General features: G+C 37.1%; 2 protein-coding genes across 2 annotated transcripts; both read right to left on the reverse strand.

The window, feature by feature from the left end:
* Positions 1-10,058: 10,058 nt before the first annotated feature.
* On the reverse strand, positions 10,059-16,783 carry LOC109214198 (NADH dehydrogenase [ubiquinone] iron-sulfur protein 5-B). The gene is made up of 2 exons (XM_019378098.1): positions 16,514-16,783; positions 10,059-10,439 (listed from the first exon to the last, which is right to left on the reverse strand). The coding sequence occupies exons 1-2, from the start codon at positions 16,661-16,663 to the stop codon at positions 10,338-10,340; spliced, it is 252 nt and encodes an 83-aa protein (XP_019233643.1). The 5' UTR covers positions 16,664-16,783; the 3' UTR covers positions 10,059-10,337.
* Positions 16,784-20,301: 3,518 nt separating this feature from the next.
* Positions 20,302-21,016, reverse strand: LOC109214192. Its single transcript, XM_019378092.1, has 2 exons — positions 20,714-21,016; positions 20,302-20,514 (listed from the first exon to the last, which is right to left on the reverse strand). The coding sequence occupies exons 1-2, from the start codon at positions 21,014-21,016 to the stop codon at positions 20,302-20,304; spliced, it is 516 nt and encodes a 171-aa protein (XP_019233637.1).
* Between the last annotated feature and the right edge of the window lie 139 nt (positions 21,017-21,155).

The following is a 21,155-nucleotide window of genomic DNA, read 5'->3' on the forward strand; positions in this document are numbered from 1 at the left end:
TGAAGGTCCAGAAGTTGAGATTATGATATGAGAAACCGAGGATTGAGATGGTCGGGTTTGCGTATTAGGCATGATGTGAGTGATTGAGTTGGCATTGCCTTCTTTATTGGATACATTCTTACTTATCTCTGTTCCTGTTATGTCAGTGTTGATTTACTTGGTTATCTGATTTACTTGGTGTCGTTCGTTACTACCCGTGTTCTCCCTTTATTGTTCCTACTGTTTGTATTTTGATTTCTCCCCGCTGTTGATATTACCTTGTTATCTTTATCTCGATATTTTATTATCATATCTTGTTCATTTCATTTGACCAGTAGTTGTCTTGACTGTTTCTCGTCACTACTCCACCGAGGTTAGTCTTGATACTTACTGGGCACCACTGTGGTGTGCTCATACTACACTTCTGCATATTTTTTTTGTGCAGATCCAGGTATTGTTCGCTAGTAGCTGTGCGGATTCTTGCCGAGGAGACTCAAGGTAGTCCTGCTGCTGCGTTCGCAGGCTTCGGAGTCACCTTCCTATTTTATATTCTCACTGTTGTACTTACTTCCATACAATTGTGTTTAGAAATGGTAGCGAAAACTCTGTAGAGCTTATGACTTGTACTACCGGGTTTTGGGAAGATGTTCATTGTATAAGTAATTTATTTCAGAAGAATTTTAGATGTTATTATTCATCGTTGTTATTCCGCAATTATTAGGCTTACCTAGTCCTTAAGACTAGGTGCCATCACGAAACCCAACGGAAGGGAAATTGGATCGTGACAAGTACCCATGGCAAATAGTTATTTTCAGAGATGTCAAGTGCCATAAATTCAAGCTTTAACAAATTCGACATAGTAAAAATTACCATACAAATAAGTGAATTAGAATGACAAGAATTACTATCAATGAAAAATTCAGTGAAGTACATAATCGTGTATTAATATTTTATATGTATATTTATCAAACAAATAATTATGTGCAGTGCGATGATAAATTAGTGTTTAATATTACCCACCAAAATTTTAGACATGTAAGTATATTTTCATAGAATAAATAAGTTGAATTAATGTGTACTAGCATAATTTTGTTCTACTTAGAATACGTTTCAATAAGCTAGGTAGGCATAAAACTAGATGATATCAATTCTGACAAGTTTTAACATTCAATACGACACATCTAATAGTTAAGTCGTTAATTTTAAAGTCATTAATTAGTTTGTACACTTAGGTGATAAATTTATTGAATACACATTTAAACCTTTTGAAAATTTTGTAAGAATTCCTTCTAAATGCATATTCTGTTAGAATATTTCGATGTGGGCTTAATTAGTCTAATTATTGTAATTTAATTTTAATACTTATTTATTTATGTGTATGATTAAACTTCTTCGTAGTTTATATAATGAAATAACAATTTAACTGAAGCTTATTATTTTCATACCAATGCAATTATTATAATCATATCCAAAACAAGTTATGCATATGGTAATTAAATTGCAGGTTAAAGAAGATCCTAATCGAAACATTATAAACATAGGAATGTATACCTGAATCGGAAAAGAAACTGACTACCTCTTTTGGGAAGAAGATAAAATTCGGATGAAGCAGATAACCTAAGTTGGTTAGAACCTCGTGCTGATAACGTGTTCAGAATGAGAGCAAAATAGAACAATATAGTAATAGAGACAAGATGTATAGGAGGAGAATGTAGAAGCTATCTTATTCAAGTGTGTTTCTTGTGTGTTCTTCCATAGGCAAAGAATGTCCTATTTATACTATACAAGATACACCCAAAACTCACTAGATACATCCTAGAAATTAATAGGTGCATCTATCCAAGTAGTACATTGTATAGAATCTATGGATGGATTAAATGAACATCCATATACATTCACTTTATTTATGACACATTTAAAATTTTATAAATCCAGAAGCAAAAAATGTTTTATCTATTGGGATATAGTCTCATAAAAAAATCTGGTGATTATCGGGGACCGCAGGCAGAGATAGTGGTTTAGATGATACGTACGTCCACTGATTAATTGAAATTGATGGTTAATATTATTTTTTCTCCAACTTTATCAAGTTTCTTTTCCTTATGACCATTTATAAGTTATAATCAACCATATACTGTCTTAAGTATCTAATAGAAATAACCATATACAGTATTAAGTATCTCATAGGAATAAATTTACTGATTAATTTGAACAACATTGTTAAAGTCACAACCCGTTCATGCACCGTCACCCATTCGATTTTCTTTCTTCTCTCAGTTTGGTTCTCTCGTGCTTTTTTTATATGTTATTGAAATCAAACTTATGACATCATAATTCGAATTATTACCTCTTAACCATTAAAATGTTCTGTTGAGAACATGGAGAAATTTGCATAGATAGTCCTTGACTGGAATTATGAGTTCGTGTCACATTACAAAATGAGCAGAGGTTGTGATTATTATCGACGCCACGGGAGGAGGAATTAAGGGGAAGAAAAAGGTAGGATGATGTTTGTTCACTTGTTAGGACAGGTTGAAAGTTAAATGTACCAAGTGTATACGGTAGAAATTGGGGCTATCCTATTTCATTCTTTGGTCGAGGTGGGAATGTCGCGTCAAGGGGCTAAGACTTCGAGCTCGAGATCGAAGCCTCTTTTCGGACCGAGGTCGACGTCAATCGCGGCCAGAGAGAGACAGGCTCCGAGTAACACCGGTACAGCTTGATAACGGAAAAGGCGAGATATCCGCGATTGGTCGAGGATCGTGACATGAATCTCGGAACGGATCAATCCACGACGGTTAATTAGATGTTAATATGGTTTACTACTATAATTAGAAGTGTACCTTATTTAGGACTCCTCCATTATATAAAGAGAGATCCTATTCATTTGTAATCATCATTGTTCGCTGATAAGAATATATACACTCATTGTTTTCTGCTATTTCACTTACCTTTCATCAGAGCTGCTTTATCATTTACTATTCTTACTATCCCACCTCGAGACTATCCCAAGTCGAGGTCGAGACCTGGTTAACATATTGGTTTGATTTATTTTATTCTCTAATTTATTCATTCATTTTCTTACTTATCAATTGGTATTGGACGAAATCACATATCCTTAAAACCACAATATAAGTTTAATTGTTATCCGAATTTGAGGTAAACAGTTTAGCGCCCACCGTGGGGCTAAAGATAATAGTAATTGTTTGGTGCTGATTCTGATAACACACATTATTTTACGCTTGTTCTTGCCAAGTATCTTTGCTCTCAGATTAAAACATGTCAAACTCACAAAACGCACCCACACATGGTGACGATGGTCTCGGTTTCACGGGGAAAACAACAATGTAATTGCTTCAGGAGCCAAGGTGCCACAGGCTAATCTTGGGGGAGCATCGGTTGCCAATCCAGTCGATGTCAGTTCACACGTTGCTTTAAATGTGGACCTAGGCGCGGACCCCGATGGGAGTGCACGCAGAGAAGGCCAATCTAGTGGCCAAGGTACACAGGGCAGAGGAGATGGAGGAGTTAGTCTCCAGGTGATATTCGAGATGCTACAGGCTCAGCAGGCCGCTATGGCTCAGCTACAAAATCAACATAGAACTCCGAGTGGGGTCGAGCCAAAAATCACTCGCTGTACCGAGCCAGTGCCAGGGAGGTCGAATGGTAACGAATCGGGGACTGATCCTGCAATAATGAAAATGCTCGAGGAGCTCACCAAGATAATTGAGTCAGGAGAGAACAATATCGAAGCTAATGATAAAAAAAATGGAAACATACAACTCCCGAGTTGATCAGATACCGGGGGCACCACCAATCTTGAAAAGGATGGATTCAAAGAAATTTGTACAAAAGCCGTTCCCTTCGAGTGCAGCTCCGAAACCCATTCCAAAGAAGTTTCGTATGCCCGACATACCTAAATACAACGGGACCACCGATCCCAACGAGCATGTCACCTCCTACACATGCGCCATCAAGGGTAACGACTTGGAAGATGACGAGATCGAATTGTTTTATTGAAGAAGTTCGGGGAAACCCTATCGAAGGGAGCAATGATTTGGTACCACAATCTACCACCAAATTCCATCGACTCATTTTCCATGTTGGCAGACTCTTTCGTAAAGGCACATGCCGGAGCCATAAAGGTTGCGACAAGGAAATCGGACCTTTTCAAAGTAAGACAGAGGGATAATGAAATGTTGAGGGAGTTTGTATCCCGATTTCAAATGCAACGCATGGAGTTGACACCGGTCACGGATGATTGGGCCGTTCAAGATTTCACTCAAGGATTGTATGAACGAAGTTCGATAGCATCACATCAGCTGAAGCAGAATCTTATCGAATATCCGGTTGTAACTTGGGCAGATGTACACAATGGGTACCAATCGAAGATTAGGGTCAAGGATGATCATTAGGAGCTCCTTCCGGTTCAGTGCACCCAAACAGGTCAGCCGCCAAAAATCAGAGGGACATCGATAGAGAGACAAGATCGAACAAAGACCGATATCAACCGTACACCTCAGATCGTAGGAATAGTGGTTCAGGATGCAATTCCGCCGGAACGATCGGAAAAGCGATCGAGGACAGAATTCTCGGGGACTCATGAGCAAAAATGGTTTTGATAAGTACTCCGAACCCACAGAGGCACCTCGATTGTCAGATTATAATTTTAGTGTCGATGCGTCAAGCATCGTATCGGCAATTGGAAGAACCAATGACACCAGATGGCCTAGGCCCATAAAGACCGATCCTTCCCAAAGGAACCCTAATCTGATGTGTAAATATCATGGCACGCATGGTCACAGGACCGAGGATTTCAGGCAATTGAGAGAGGAGGTAGCCCATTTATTCAATGAGGGCCACCTTCGAGAATTCCTAAGTGATCGAGCCAAGAATCATTTTAGGGAAAGGAACGCCAATAAGAAAAATGAGCAGGAGGAGCCGCAGCATGTAATTCATTTGATCGTCGGAGGGGTCGTTATTCCACAAGGACCCGTGTTCAAACGCACTAAGGTATCAATTACTAGGGAGAAACGGACCCGAGACTATATGCCAAAAGGCACTGTATCATTCAATGACGAGGAGGCAGAACGAATTTCTCAGCCTTACAACGACGCTCTGGTAATTTCTATCTTATTAAATAAAGTTCAAGTTAAGCGTGTTTTAGTGGATCCAGGTAGCTCAGCAAATATCATCCGATCGAAGGTCGTGGAGCAACTCGGCCTACAAGATCAGATCGTGCCCGCAACTCGGGTCTTGAACGGTTTCAATATGGCCAGTAAAATAACTAAAGGAGAGATTATCCTACAGGTGAACGTGGCTGGAACTATCCAAGATACCAAGTTTCACGTGATCGAGGGCGACATGAGGTACAACGCCCTACTCGGGAGGCCTTGGATCCACAACATGAGGGCAGTCCCTTCAACTCTTCACCAAATGATGAAATTCCCGATGTCGGACGGGGTAAAAATAGTGTACGGGGAGCAACATGCTGCAAAAGAAATATTCGCGGCCGATGAGGTATTACCAATTTCGGCACTATCAACATCGGAAGGATCTGGCATCAAGGGTTAACAGGAAGCCAAATAGCAATCACCGCCACCAGCCTCGACCGAATCGGAGAAGCAGGAAATGGAAGAGGAAGAGGAAGATTTTTTGACCCCTCGAACTTTTGTTGTTCCCGAAGATTCCGACGCCACCAAATCAACGGTCGAAGAGCTGGAACAGGTTATATTGATCGAGTATCTGCCCGAGCGAAAGGTATACCTGGGAACGGGGTTAACCCCCAAACTCAGGAAAAATCTTATTCAATTTCTTATTGATAACATAGATTGTTTTGCTTGGTCCCACTTAGACATGACAGGGATCCCACCGGAGATAACGATACATCGACTAAGCCTGGACCCAAAGTTCAAATTGGTGAAACAAAAGAGAAGGCCCAGTCCGAGGTAAAGCACGCATTCATAAAGGATGAGGTAACTAAACTTCTCAAAATAGGGTCCATTCGGGAAGTGAAGTATCCCGAATGGTTAGCCTATGTAGTCGCAGTTCCTAAAAAAGGGAACAACTTAGGATTTGTGTAGATTATAAGGATTTAAACAAGGCATGTCCCAAAGATTCTTTTCCACTGCCTAACATCGATCGCATGATGGACGCCACGGACGGCCACGAGATCCTTAATTTTCTCGATGCCTATTCCGGGTACAATCAAATTCAAATGAACCCGGAAGACCAAGAAAAGACTTCGTTTATCACCAAGTATGGAACATATTGTTATAATGTAATGCCCTTCGGGCTAAAAAACGCAGGAGCTACCTACCAACGCCTAGTAAATAAAATGTTCGAGGAACAGATAGGTAAGTCAATGGAAGTATATATTGATGACATGCTAGTTAAGTCCCTGCGCGCAGAGGACCATTTGACACATTTGCAGGAAACATTCAAGATACTGAGAAAATACAACATGAAACTCAACCACGAAAAATGCGTTTTCGGGGTCGGTTCGGGCAAGTTCCTTGGCTTCATGGTGTCGAATCGGGGAATCGAGATCAACCCTGATAAAATCAAGGCTATCGAAGACATCACCATCGTGGACAGTGTTAAAGCCGTGCAAAGGCTGACAGGGCGGATAGCTGCCTTAGGCCGATTCATCTCGAGATCATCGGATCGGAGTCATAAATTCTTCTCTCTAGTCAAAAAGAAGAACGATTTTGCCTGGACCCCGGAATGCAACCAGGCGTTAAAGGAATTGAAGCGATATCTCTCGAGCCCACAATTGCTTCACACTCCAAAGGCTGATGAAAAACTCAACTTGTACTTGGCACTCTCAGAGATCGCGGTAAGTGGTGTCCTGGTTCGAGAAGAGCAAGGTACGCAATTCCTTGTCTATTATATAAGTCAAACTCTAGGAGAAGCAGAAACTAGATATCCACACTTAGAGAAATTGGCACTTGCACTAATAAGCGCCTCTAGGAAGCTAAAACCATATTTTCAATGTCACTCCATATGAGTAGTAACCACTTACCCGCTTCATAATTTTTTGCATAAGCCCGAACTATCGGGCCGATTGGCCAAATGGGTCGTCGAACTCAGTGGGTATGATATCGAATATCAACCCCGAACGGCTATCAAGTCTCAAATTTTAGCAGACTTCATGGACGATTTCACGCCAACCCTCGTACCCGAAGTCGAGAAGGAACTCTTGTTAAAATCGGGTACATCATCGGGGGTGTGGACCCTTTTTACGGACGGCGCTTCGATTGTGAAGGGGTCTGGGCTAGGCATCGTTTGAAGCCGCCCACGGGAAGCACTATTAGACAATCCATCAAAACTTCTAAGGTCATTAACAATGAGGCCGAGTATGAGGCCATGATTGCAGGTCTCGAACTAGCTAAAAGCTTGGGGGCGGAAATCATTGAAGCCAAGTGTGACTATTTGCTGGTAGTAAACCAAGAAAACCTTCGACCTTACTCACGAAGAATCGGAGCAAGATAACAATGTGACAAAAGAAGGGGTGTATCTGGCCAAGAGTTATTCTGTATTGGCGACAGAAATCGATAATAACGGGATCGACGGGACCCAGCGTGAAAGGGTAAGTGTAATCACTTAGAAACCCTTCCGCGTAAGTAGTTATATCCTCCTCGGGGGTAGGAACCACTACCTCTGCGTTTTCCCAGTGGCAGTCCTTTTTCACCTGCTCGAGATCGCCTTCAGTTATCAAGCAAATGTATCTCGACATGGGCTCACAGCAGCCAGGGACCGAAGAGGGCTTTTCAATTTTGAAATCAGAAGAAAGGTCGCATGACCCGAGAATGCATCTTCAATGCGTAGCTCCACCGGCGTTTTATCACCGGCCGGCCGCGATGAAGAGGCATTGTCCTTTTGGGGGACAGTTTTTGAGGTTTTCGTCATTAATTCAGGTGGAAGGAAGCGAAAAGAGGTGAAACTTGGTATTTTTTATACTAACAAAGTTGACTCAACGGGTGGTGAAAGAGAGGAGATGGAGAGAGTATGAAACTTAGAAAACTTGGTAGAGGTGAAAGTAAAATTTTGATTCAATCAAAGAGCCTATATTTATAGATTTATAGAGACGGTTCGTTTGTGCTAGTGGCTGACCGTCCACTGGCAAGCATTAATGGTTTGGGGAACTGTACCGACGGGATGTTTCGATCACCTCAATCGCTTATGTCACGGGGTGACATCATTATTGGGGTCTCCAGAAAATCGAGGCTCTCGTTTCTTATCATTTTATTCTAAGAAACGAGGGGACTATCTGTATATGGTAGAAATCAGGGCTACCCGATTTCATTCTTTGGTCGAGGTGGGAATGTCGCGTCAAGGAGCTAGGACGTCGAGTTCGGAATCGAAGCCTCTTTTCGGACCGAGGTCGACATCAATCGCGGCCAGAGAGAGACAGACTCCGAGTGACATCGGTCTTGATAACGGAAAAGGCGAGATATCCGCGATTGGTCAAGGATCGTGGCGTGAATCTCGGAACGGATCAATCCACGGCGGTTAATTAGATGTTAATATGGGTTCCTACTAAAATTAGAAGTGTACCTTATTTAGGACTTCTCTATTATATAAAGAGAGATCTTATTCATTTGTAATCATCATTGTTCACTGATAAGAATATATACACTCATTGCTTTCCTGCTATTTCACTTACTGTTCATCAGAGCTGCTTTATCATTTACTATTCTTACTATCCCACCTCGAGACTATCTCAAGTCAAGGTCGAGACCTAGTTAACATACTGGTTTGATTTATTTTACTCTCTAATTTATTCATTTATTTTCTTGCTTATCAATTGGTATTGGACGAAAACACATATTCTTAAAACTACAATATAAGTTTAATTGTTATCCGAATTTGAGGGTAAACACCAAGCACAACAATGCAAGCAATAAGTTGAAAATCAAGCTATAATTAAACATTGCATATGAAATTTTGCCTCACGTGAAAAGTAAAAAGGACAATATTTCAGCATATTACATATTACATAATGCGAGTTTGTTTTCTATATGTGGATTCAGATAACTTTCTCGACCTTTGGATAACATCAAGTGTACGAGTATTTAGTATTTATAGGGACAAGGCACATAGCATCTGGCAATAAAAAGTCTTGGCCAAACCAATGTCAACTTGTAAACCTTAATACTAATTTTCCTTTTTGAAAACTCTTCAATAACTCCAAAATATACAGACATGGCCATCTTACTAACTCTTTTGAAGAACTTCTTCAACCTTTCCTTGGAACTATTCTTTCGAGTAAAATTGTAGCTAGTGAGAAATGCCCTTCTACCCTGCCAATATTCATAATCTCCAATATTATAGTAGACTCCATTGATGGATCTAAAGCTTTTTATAGCATCGGAAGGGAAGATTGGGCAGACTCTTGTACTATGGATTGTACTGCAATTATTCATCCAAGCCATAGTGTTCATGCATGCAAGGAGTACTCTCTGTGTGTGTGTGTGTGTGTGTGTTAATCTGTTTATATTTTGTAGTTTATTTATATAAGTAAAGCTTACAACATCATGTGAAAGTTTCTTCAGTAGTTGAACAAGGCTAGCTAGTTGTTGTATACTAGGTTTGGTAGTTTTTGTTGCACCCATCAATTGTCCACCAATAACATGGAGTTTAGACTAATAAAAACCAACCACTTACTAAGTTGAACTTAGTGTCAAAGTTCATTTTTTAAAGGTAAAAGGGTACATCATTCTATATATTAGGTTATTTACTTGATGATTTGTTGACCATATGTGAATAAGAATTCATGCGCGCACATAAAAAGAAAAAGGCTAACTAATGCGCATGCAAATTATGATTCCATTATTACGCAAAATAACATGTGATAGATGACACTATATAGAGATCAACTTACTAAACAAATTAGTTTAAGTAAGAAGTATTCTAAGGGACAAAATTAATGGAGAGGCAAAACGTTCGAGTTGAGTGATTTTGGTTCACAGAGCATTTAGCAAAATCTTAGCTCTTTCCATTCTTGTTTTTTCCTATATATTCATGACCCAGGCTCCAGATTGGATCTTTGTGAAATTTATATCCTACATAATAACTTGAAGAAAACGATCATTCCATTTAATGAGTCCAAATTTCCAAGAAAGAACTGATATCATATTCCAGTGCCAATGGTAGGACGCAAATGTGCCCTTGAACATATGTTGCATATCACCAACAAAACAAAGGCCACATTGAGAAAGAAACTGAACAGAGCCATTTCAATTATCCAGCTCACATTAAATGCAACTGAGTTAACTCTTTATTTCAAAGTTCAAAACGACATACAGTTACTTCCACGCCTTTTAGTTGATAAAACCACGTTTTCACAACCAACGTCAGTGATGACCACCACCACCATCTCCACCTTCTTTTTTCTTTTGTGAAGCAGCTCTTAACTGGCGCTGCTCCTCTTTGTAGATTCGGTTCCTACGTCGATACTGCAGTAAAGGAAACAACCCTGTAAGTAAGGAGTATAGTGAAAAGTACCAGAATATATTACGAATATACTTAACTCATCATTTTCTAAGTGTTTTTGACCTAGAAAATTCCGACTTCTGCCACGTCAAAAATAAAAAAAAGGATTAAAAAGGATTATAAAATTCTCTATTACTTAAAAAAAAAAAAAGATTTTAAAGGAGCCAGTCATTTACAGCTACGAGCAAGAGGAAGGTGAAGAGAGATGAACATATATCCTTTTATTTTAATAAATGGGAGATAACCATATCTCTTCTTCTCGTTATTCCTGTGCGACTAAACCAGGCTGAGCCATAACTGAGTTCAGAAAACTACACTTTTAAACATAGACACCCGCCAGCAGTAAAGAGTTTTCAGAGTCTGTTTCTGAAAATTAACTAGCTTAGGGCACTGATACACCACTTGTGCTGTTTGATCAAGAACCTTATTAGCTAATGCACCTCCAAGGTTTCAACATCTCCTGATCTTGATTCGTTACATATATCAAAGAATCTAAGCTCTGTTGCTTTGTTGTTTGATCTACCATAAAATACAGCTAAACATAAAAGTAAAAGGAGTAGAATTCCTTCCATTTAGAAAAATTTAAGGATTTCCTGAATCTACAACTTGGAAGCCAAAAGATTAAAGGGCTGACTGGTGCTTATTTTTTTACTAAATCAGAAGGAAAATCAATCAAATTTAATAAGTTCTAATAGCATTAGAGGCATGGTTAACACTGAGGAACATTATGAGAGCTGGGAAGAAGCAATGTCCCGGAAGTGAACACATTAACCTCTAACATATACAGGACAGTAGACTAGTATGCTAGTAGTCTGGACATCTAAGTATAATTAAGAGCTGCAAAGGATCCAAAGAAACTGACAGAAGGTTGACCTACAAGGCTACAACACACGAAGAGTGAAGTTAAACTAACATATTGGAGTCTGACATAAGCCAGTAGATTAGTAGAGGACTAGGGAGCACAGACATGATACCTAATTAAACCTATTTTAGTCAGACACTATAAGTCACCAGCACACCTCAGAAAATGACAGACACATTTGTTTCCTTTTTATATTTTATGCTTTCAACATGCATGGGCTACTCCTGACACCAAATGGACACTTTGCCTACCAAATTCGACCTAATTAAAAGCAACATGGACAGATAGCAATGCATAAAATTTTCCCCAAAAAAAGTCCATATATGTGGAGCATTCGCTACTTGCATCCCTCCGATTCAAGATGCAAGTGCATTAGACCAGAAACATCTTCACTAGTCAAAAGAAGAGGACTCTGCAAACTCATGTCTCCGATTGCCAAAGACAGGAGAGGAGGATGGTATAAACAGGGAAAAAGATGTCACTTTCAGTTTAGCAGTCATATCCGTTGAGATTATTCAATAATTTTATCACATGTCCTTATCCAGAAAAGTATTAAATAAGTCTATCACTCTTTTCCCTTTTTTGTTCTTTTGGGGGATGGGAGTTTCATGTTAGATGCAAAAGTTTTTCTACACACGATTGCTTACGGCTCAGCGATTAACAAATATTGATCTTGATCAAAGATATTATAATTTATTTGGCACCATTAAAAGTAGTATAAAGTACCTTTCCCACCCGACTAGTGCAATTGAGTCCAAGGCCTCATTTATTTTCTTAAAGATTAAGACGTATGAATCTGAATACATATATGAATATCAAGATGTGCATTAAGATTAAGATGTCTGAATCTCAATACACATCTGAATATTACGATGTGTATCAAGATCTGAATATTAAATGATTAAGACTGTTTGTTTTTTAGAATGTATAGAATTTATCTTTATTTGAAAATTAATAAACACAATAAATAACAATAACATCAAACCCAGTTTGATCCCAACATGTGGGGTCTGGGGAGGGTAGTCTGTAGGCAGACCTTACCCCTACCTAAAGCAGGTAGAGAGGCTGTTTCCAATAGACCTCGGCTCAGGAAGGGCAAGAAGAGGAAGAGGGAAACAAGGAAGGAAGAAAGATGGAAGAGAAAAAGGGAGAGATAAAGTATAAGTAGTATCAAATAATAGCAACAGGGAATACAATACCTGAGGCGAACAAAATCACATATCGTAATAAAAATCTAAGAATATGAAGGGACATGCACGCTACTAAGCCTATCGGTAAACACTATAACTAAAATATAAAATATATATTTTTTAAAATATGATAGCTAGTGGTGGTGATGGCTAACGGTTGTGCTTGTGAATGCCTACAAGAGGCGATGGTTGGTGCTGGTTTTGGTTGATGATCGTGGTTCCGGGTAGTAGCTAGTGGTGATTGGTAATGATAGCTATTATGGTTGAGGTTGGTGGTGGTAGGTGGTAATAATTAATAATGGCGGGTGGTGATGGTGGTTTTGGTTGTGATTGAGGAAGATGGTGGTAGTTTATAATGGTGGGCAGTGTCGGCTATGGTTGTTGAGGGTGATGGGGTGGTTATTTGCGGTAGTTCAGGTGGATGAGTTTGTGGTTGTGGTTCAAAATGATGGTGGTAGGGGTCATGGGGATGGTGGGTGGTGGTTGTCGATAATGGTGGCGGCTATGATTGAGTATGGTGGTGATGGTGGTGGTGGGTGACATGGTGATAGTTGATAGTGGCGACAATTAATAATAAATGTGGATGATAGCATCTTAATGAAATTAAGTCTTTGTTATAGATCCTGATCATACAGACCCATTAAGTGGTTGTGAAGTAAAAAAAACACACACTTAATGATTAAGATCTAAATAATAAAGATTCAGACTTTAAAAACAAAGACACTTAATTTCTGAGATCTGAATGATTAAAATTAAGACCTATGTTAAGTGCAAACAAATGAGGCCTAAGAAAGCATAGTTTCCTTGACATGGATAATCTCTTGCAGTAGCTTAACTTGGAAAAGTGCTTGCACCACTAATATCTGTACTCCCAACACGAAAACGGGAAGGAGGGTTTGCTGCTTTATTGGACATCTACAAACAGCCAAGATTCTTTCCTATTAATTCCACCAAATCCTAATCTTTCTCTCTCAATCAATTAAGGAGGCTTATACGTCTCTGCAGGATCATAAAACTCCTAACCTCAAGCCCCCAACTTAGGGAAAAAAATATGGGAGGCACTTTTAAGAGACAAAACAACAATGCTTGTAAGAAGAATAGATAAAAATGCAGAGAGCAACAAGGACGTGAATTAATGAAAGAGACATAATGAGATAAGAGGAGAGAGTAGCTGAATCAATCAAGCATAATCTCTTTCTGGGGCTCAAACAATTAGCTTATGTCATTGTGTGTAATCTTTTCTACAGATAAAGGACAGAAGTTGATGCACACAGGGGGTGCTTTATTACAGATGTTCCAGTTTAGCCCTTGTAAATCAGCTAGCCCCAATTAGACCATTTCCAGCTCATAGAACTAGAAGTGCCTTTGCATTCATGCCTTCTCTAATAAATCATTCAAGAGAGCCTAAATAAGACTAATCAAAGAGGTACGTCCATGTATAACTCTAGAAATAGACAAAAGACTGAAATCTGCATCTCTTTTACAAAGAATGAGAGAACCACTGGTAATCTAAAGAACTCTTGTCAAAGTCATTAAAGCAGATCAATCAATCAAACAACTAAGCCTCAATTACAAACTAGATGGACTGACAATATAAATCCTTCATATATCTATTCATGTCAATTTCATTTCAATACTGGCGAGTAATTCGGCTTTAGGCAAATTAGAGGTTCTTTACATCTCGCACTTATCTCTGTCCAAACCTAATGTAGATGTAACACCAATCAGCTAATTTTAACACACCTAGTTAATATCACTTGTACGGATCCTTTACTTCCATTCTATTCTATTTTTAGCTAAATTTGTATTGGTTTGGTTCTACAAATTTGTAGATCTTTTAAGATAATTTTACACCATGTGATTTTATGCCTATCTCATCTCATTTTAACACCTTTGTAGTGTAATTGGACTAGTGTATTTGAAGATCTACAGTATGGATGGAAAACCCATCCCAGCAATTTTTTTCTCATTTTATGTCTCTGTGTGCTGCTTGAACTATCTCTAATGCGCGTTACTAATCCAATTTTGTATGATCGCATATCCATACATCTACATTTCTATGTTACTTAGCTTGTCAATATGCTGAGACTTAGAGGCTCAACATTATCTTTTGAGGAAGGACTTAGAGGTTGGTCTCACAACTGTTCTATAAAAGTTAGTATCTTCCCACAACATAGCAATCATGTACCACCTCCTCCACTACAACCATCCTATTTTAATTATGTGTTACGTCTTCATCTATCATATCATTCTCGTGTAAGACTGGACTCAAATATCTGAATTTTTTTCATTTAGGAACCACAGTCTTATCCAATCCACTCTACTTTTGTTCTTATGGGAGCATAGTTTTGTTAGCATCTATTATGTTTTACTTCTACAAAACCTTGCTTTTCAGAATACTTTTCCATTGTTCTTGCTATTAATTAACACTTTCATTTGCTTTGTCATTAACAAAATCTCAAGATCTCATCTTGTATAGTATTGGCTAACTCATTAATAACTAGAGTAAACAAGTAAGATCTCAAGATCGATTTCTAGTGTAAACGCACGGTTATGGAGAACTCCTTTGTATCTCCTCCTACAGTTCTCACACTTGGTATTTCCCCCTCATACATATCCATTATGCTATTTATTAGATATCTCAAGCACCCCATTCAGCTTATAACCTCATGTCATCTAATGTAGTTGGAGAAAATGACAAAATTCATACTTCGATGGGATACAAAGCTGAGAATCTTTTACTGGAAACTCCACAGAACATGAAATCAAATTCTACTAAATATTTATTCACCAATTCAGCTTATAACATACATGATAATGAAATTCTACTAAATATTAATTCACCAATTCAGCTTATACCATATCAAGTTTCTAAAATCCTATCTTTCTAATGTATCATTTTTTTAGCTTTCCTTGTTTTGTCAATGAGTAGCACTAAAACTATCCTTCTAATGTGTCGTTTCTAATGTTGACCAATTTTGTAACAGCATATCTATTTTACCATATGAGGAGAAAGCCTCTTACAAAAATGCAAAGTAAGGTTGCGTACATAAGACCTCATGTGGTCCGGCCTTCTCTGGACCCCGCGCATAGCGGGAGCTTAGTACATTGGGATCGGGCAGCCATCTTATATCTATCTTACCATATATGAAGTAATATTTTTGGTCCCACAATCGTTCTATAGAAGTTCCCCCTTGACTTTTTAGGTGTCCTTTTATCACATAGCAATCACGTAGCATCTCCTCCTCATTAACCATCCTATTTTCATTATATGTCCTACATCTTCATCTATCATGTCATTCTTATGTATTAGGAATCACAATCTCATCCAATCCCACTATAACATTGTTCTTCTTATGGAGGTTGAACTTTCAGTGTTGCCTGCATATATTCTTAATTCTATTTTACTTCCACAAACCTACTTTCCAGAGTGCTTCTCCACAGTTCCCGCAATCAATTAACATTGTCGCTTGCTTCGTCAATTAATGAAATGTCATATGAAGATAGATGGAACCTCATCTTGTATACTATTGGCTAACTCATCCATAACTAGAGCAAACAAGTAAGATCTCAAGACAGATTTCTCGTGTAAACACATGGTTATACATAACTCCTCTATGTCTCATTCTACAGTTCTCACACGTGTAACTGCGCCTTCATACATATTCTATACGGCATTTATTACTGTATTTGATATCCCAAGCACCCACCAAATTCAGCTTATAACATGCATCTAACGTTGACGGAGGAAATGACAAAATCCATAACTCTAACAAATATTTATGCACCAATTCAGCTCTTAAGATATCAAATTTCTAAAACCCTAACAATCCTAAAACACGGCACAGGAAGAATTATTCACGGTACAAGGAACCACTGACTAATTTAAATCTTCAGGAGAAGGGCGATTTAATAAAAAGTGAAAGTACCTAAAAGATCGGAATCGAATCGAAAAAAATAAAAGTGGGAACAACTGGAAATGTACCTCTTTTGAATGATGAAGGCACTCGAAGTAGTCTTCTCTAAGAAGGGAACAGTCTTTGGGTTCCCTGCATCGAGACATACACTCACTGAAGTCCATCCAGAAATCATAGCATCGCCCTTTGTTCCCTGTTATTCCCCATCCTGACGCCATTGGAGCAAACTCTTGTTCCTCTTCCTCTGAACTTCTGCTATAGTAATCGCGGATGTTGCGATCAGAATCGGATGTTTAAGGGCTAAAGTTGGGAGTAGCTGATGTACCGGGCGGATCTACATTTGGGGCAAGGCCCGGCATCTTCTACAAATCGAGGCCCAAACTGGGGGCGAAGTGCAACAATAGTAACTTTTAAGCCCGTTATTTAAAATATATTTACAATTTATAATATATTTAAAGATTAACCAATTCAGTAAATTTCAAGACTAAGAGTCCGATTGGCAAAGCTGCCAAAAACTGTTTATTTTGAAAAGTACTTTTTTATAGAAGTGCTTTATCCAAAAGTACTTTTGAAGAAAAAAAAATTGTGTTTGGCCAATTCATTTAAGAAGTACTTTTTTTCAACATTTGGTAAACAAATTGTGTTTGGCCGGTCTTTCTAAAAAGTACTTTTGAGTGTCAAATTACCAAAAAGTTTAGTATCAAAATCTTATAATTATTTTAAAGAGAAAAATGTACTTAAATATTTATCGTAAAAGACTTTTGTTATCTTTGATTTTGGATTTTATTAAAATATAAATATAAAGTAAACATACATATTAAAGATTTAAATCAATATAACATATATAATTGTACCAAAGCATATAATGTTATCTAGTATAATTACTTATTGTTTACATGATGATTTGAGTAATCAAGATACGTCATTCAGTATGAATTAGAAGTCTATTCCATAAATTACTATGTATTGATAATCAACCATGAAATAATAAGTAAAGTCACTCACACATGATAACATTTCATCTTTAATTCTGTCACACAACGCCTCTATATTAGTAAAGACTTGCCTTGCATTTCTAAAGGAATACCAGAAGGCCTATCTCCTTCCTCAATATCTACAGTAATGTCTTCATTAGCATAATAGCTGAATTCCTTATCGGTAGAAGAATTTCGTCGGATAAAGTTTTGTATAACTATGGTAGTTGTAACAAGATAATTCCGAGTGTCAAACTTGAAATATGGCATTGAGCATAAAATAGAAATAATTTTAAATATATAAAAAAATATTATTTTTCGTAAAAAAATAATAGTTAAGTATGTTTAAATTCAAATTTAAAAAGAGTAACTAATTATTAACAACACATAATGCATAATTTAATTTTTTTTAAATTTAAATTTAAAAAGAAACTAATTATCACCTACCCTAACTAACTTTGTCCAGAATTGTCAAGTGGCCTATTGCGAGGCTATCATTTGGCTTAGTGCGGAGGATTTTTCTTCTTATTTTAATAATATATAGATTATGCGATACAACTAGAAATTTATTACCTATTTGTAGGTAATTTTCACAAACTAGACTTGATAATAGTTTTAAAGATCAGGAGTTAATACCCTATAAGAGAAGAAATTATAAATGACTATTTGTAGGAAGAGAATTGATAATCCAAAGAAGGATGTAAATATTTTGCTTTAGTGTGAGAAAGATAAAGATAATTTGGAAAGTTACAAGATATTACACAAAGAAAAAATAAAAAAAATAAAAAAAAGTCAATAAAAATTTTGGAAAGTTACAGTATGATTCATGGATATGATATCTTTAAATGTAAAAGAATGGCAAAAACTAGAAACAAAACAACTTAAATCAATAAGGAATAATTTGAAAATATAAATTTATAGTGAGGATAGTTTTATCTTGAATGAATTAATTTTTGTTTCTGCTTCTGCTTCTTGGAGAAGCTAGAATTTTCTACTTCTTACCAAAAGCAGAAAAATTGATTCTGCTGCTGGCCAAAAGTACTTCTCTGTCTTGGCCAAACAACTTCAATTTTAAAAAAGTACTTTTTTGAGGGGAAAAAAAGTACTTTTGGCCTCCCAGAAACTTGGCCAAACAAGCTCTAAGTATCCTGAATTTACAATATATTGTCCTGAATTTTTGAGCTGCTAATTTGATTAGGACTAAGTGTCCTGAATTTCTAAATTACTAATTTAAAACTCAGGACATAAGATTCGAAATTTTGGACATAATTTTTGAACTTTAGGACACGATGTCCTGAAGTTTGAACTTTGAGGTTTAAACTCTAGCACGCCGTGTCCTGAAGTTTGAGCAAACTTGCCTAATTTTTAAATACATTGTAAATTGTGGATATATTTTAAACAATATACTTAAAAGTGGCTACCTGGTGTCCTTTCCGCCCAAACTGTTTCCCATTGAATTTAAGGCATTTTATTGCCAAAATTTCACGGTATAGCTGGTTTTCGGACTGGTCAATCAAAAATAGCCAGCGTTTACCAAGTCAATGAAAAATAGCCACCGTTTTGCTGCAATAAAGACCGGTCCAGCATAATATACTTGAGTTCGGTGCACTTGTGTATGAACTCCAGCATATTATGCTGGGCCGGTATACTTTGTTGGCTCCAATATAATATACTGGAGACTGGAGCACTGGTGCTCCAAACTCCAGTATATTATACTGGACCATTATACTTGCTGGAACTCCAGTATATTATGCTGGAGTTCTAGTGTATTTATGCTGGAACTCCATCATATTATGCTGGAGTTCCAGCATACTATCCTGAAACTCCAGTATAATATGCTGGAGTTCAAGTATACTTATGCTGGAACTCCAGCTTAATATACTGGAGTATTTTTCGGGTTTTGAACAGTGTTTTCGCTCAGATTTATCTTTACATAAAAAGTGGCTAAATTCCGATTACTTTTGAAATTGGGCTATTTTTGAACGACCAGTTGTAAATCTGGCTATTTTTAAAAATATCCCCATTTTATTTTGAAAAAACAATATACATGTGATATTTGTCAGAGTCTCTCATAAAATAAGTTTGAGTTTAATATCTCTATCATATGTCCTCTCTTTTTTTCCTGGTCCTTCAGATGAGATTTTTTCTGTTTGAACAATCTAAAATTTTCGATTCAAAAAATTGTTCTATTAGTGACGCTTGACAGAAATTTCAACAATAATTGTTTGTTAACAAAAAACTTTTGCAACTGAGTTCATATCCAACTTGATATTGGTGAATAAAATAATAGTACAATATTTTTTGTCAAATGATCTTAATTGATAATAATATAATGTAGTGTAGCACTTTGTTAAATTTAATATATTATGGTTGTCCATTCAATAAATGATTTATTTGAGGAAATAGGCTTTCATGTTTTTTACAATATTGAAATTAAGAAAGTATCTTTTATAGATCTCTTATGTAAAAGATAGATCTCTTATGGGTAAAAATAAATTTTTCGTGTGTAAAAAAGAGAGGAGATTATAAAACTAAAAATAAGTTTGTAATGGGTCACACAATTATTTGATCCGATTTACTTATGCATGCACCTTATATAAAATAATATTGTGACTCATAGATAATTTTTCATCTTATAAAAGGTGTTCTAACTTTTTCTTTTTTTTGGTAATTAACTTTCTTTGTATTAATCATCAAAGTGAGATCATTACAAAACTATAGTCAGCATCATACTCTGCTGCCTATCTCAACTAAATCACTATACATTAATCTACTCAAAAGGACTGTACAAGCTACTACTCTCTATACTAATAAGTATTTCTGTAATTGGATTCTAGCTTTAGGCTCAACTCTAACATTACAAATATAGGCTATCTCTCGAACTATACTTTCACAATGACGATATCTTTTTTCAAAGATACGATTATTTCTTTCCAGCCATAATGCATATGATGCTTCTGTGAATACCAATCTGAAGATGTTGGCCTGGTTAGATTTTCCTTTTGCTTTCTTGATGATCCATTGAAGATGATGTTGCCAATTGTTGTAGTTCCTTTTATCTTCCTGAATCCATTTCCATATTCTACTCCATAATTCTGTTGTATAAGAACAATGTAAAAACAAATGATCTCTTGTTTCTAATTGTCCCTGGCATAATACACAACTTTGATCAATGTTCATTCCCCAGCTTGCTACTCTATCCTTGGTAGGTAATCTCCCATGTAACATTAACCATAGACTAAAAATAGCCTTTGGTCGAGCAGAATTCTAAAATACTAAGCTCTTCCAATTCACTCTTGGTAAGTCTCCCAGTAGTTGTAGATAGGTATGTCTGATAGTCTCTTTGTCATCCCCTGTGCATTGAATTTGTTGCAGGACATCTCTGGAAGCTATTATTCTTCGGACCATCCAATTAGCTTGCTTTGGGATAGGCATGGTCTGAATCTGTTGATGCTTGATATAGTAGGCATTGATCCACCTAATCCACAGCTTGTCTTCTTTATGAGCTAAATCCCAGCAGACTTTAGCAATTGCAGCCTTGTTCCAGAGCATCAGATTAATGATATTCATACCTCCAGTCGATTTTGGAGTACACATTTTGTCCCATGCCACATAGCTCTTTCTGGTAATAGTATTACTACCTGACCATATGTACTACACATAACATCTATCATCTTTAACACTTTAGTAGGTAGAATAAACAGCTGAGCCCAATATGCTTGAATACCAAAAATGA

This window comes from Nicotiana attenuata, unplaced genomic scaffold (assembly GCF_001879085.1).
Source record: "Nicotiana attenuata strain UT unplaced genomic scaffold, NIATTr2, whole genome shotgun sequence".
Taxonomy (NCBI): domain Eukaryota; kingdom Viridiplantae; phylum Streptophyta; class Magnoliopsida; order Solanales; family Solanaceae; genus Nicotiana; species Nicotiana attenuata.

Excerpts from the sequence above, each read along its gene's own strand:
- LOC109214198 (XM_019378098.1), bottom strand. The coding sequence starts at position 16,663 with ATGGCGTCAGGATGGGGAATAACAGGGAACAAAGGGCGATGCTATGAT. Across the intron at positions 10,440-16,513 it reads GCCTTCATCATTCAAAAGAG|TATCGACGTAGGAACCGAAT; the intron begins GTACATTTCCAG and ends CCTTTACTGCAG.
- LOC109214192 (XM_019378092.1), bottom strand. The coding sequence starts at position 21,016 with ATGTGTACTCCAAAATCGACTGGAGGTATGAATATCATTAATCTGATG. Across the intron at positions 20,515-20,713 it reads TACTGGGAGACTTACCAAGA|AATTATGGAGTAGAATATGG; the intron begins GTGAATTGGAAG and ends CTTATACAACAG.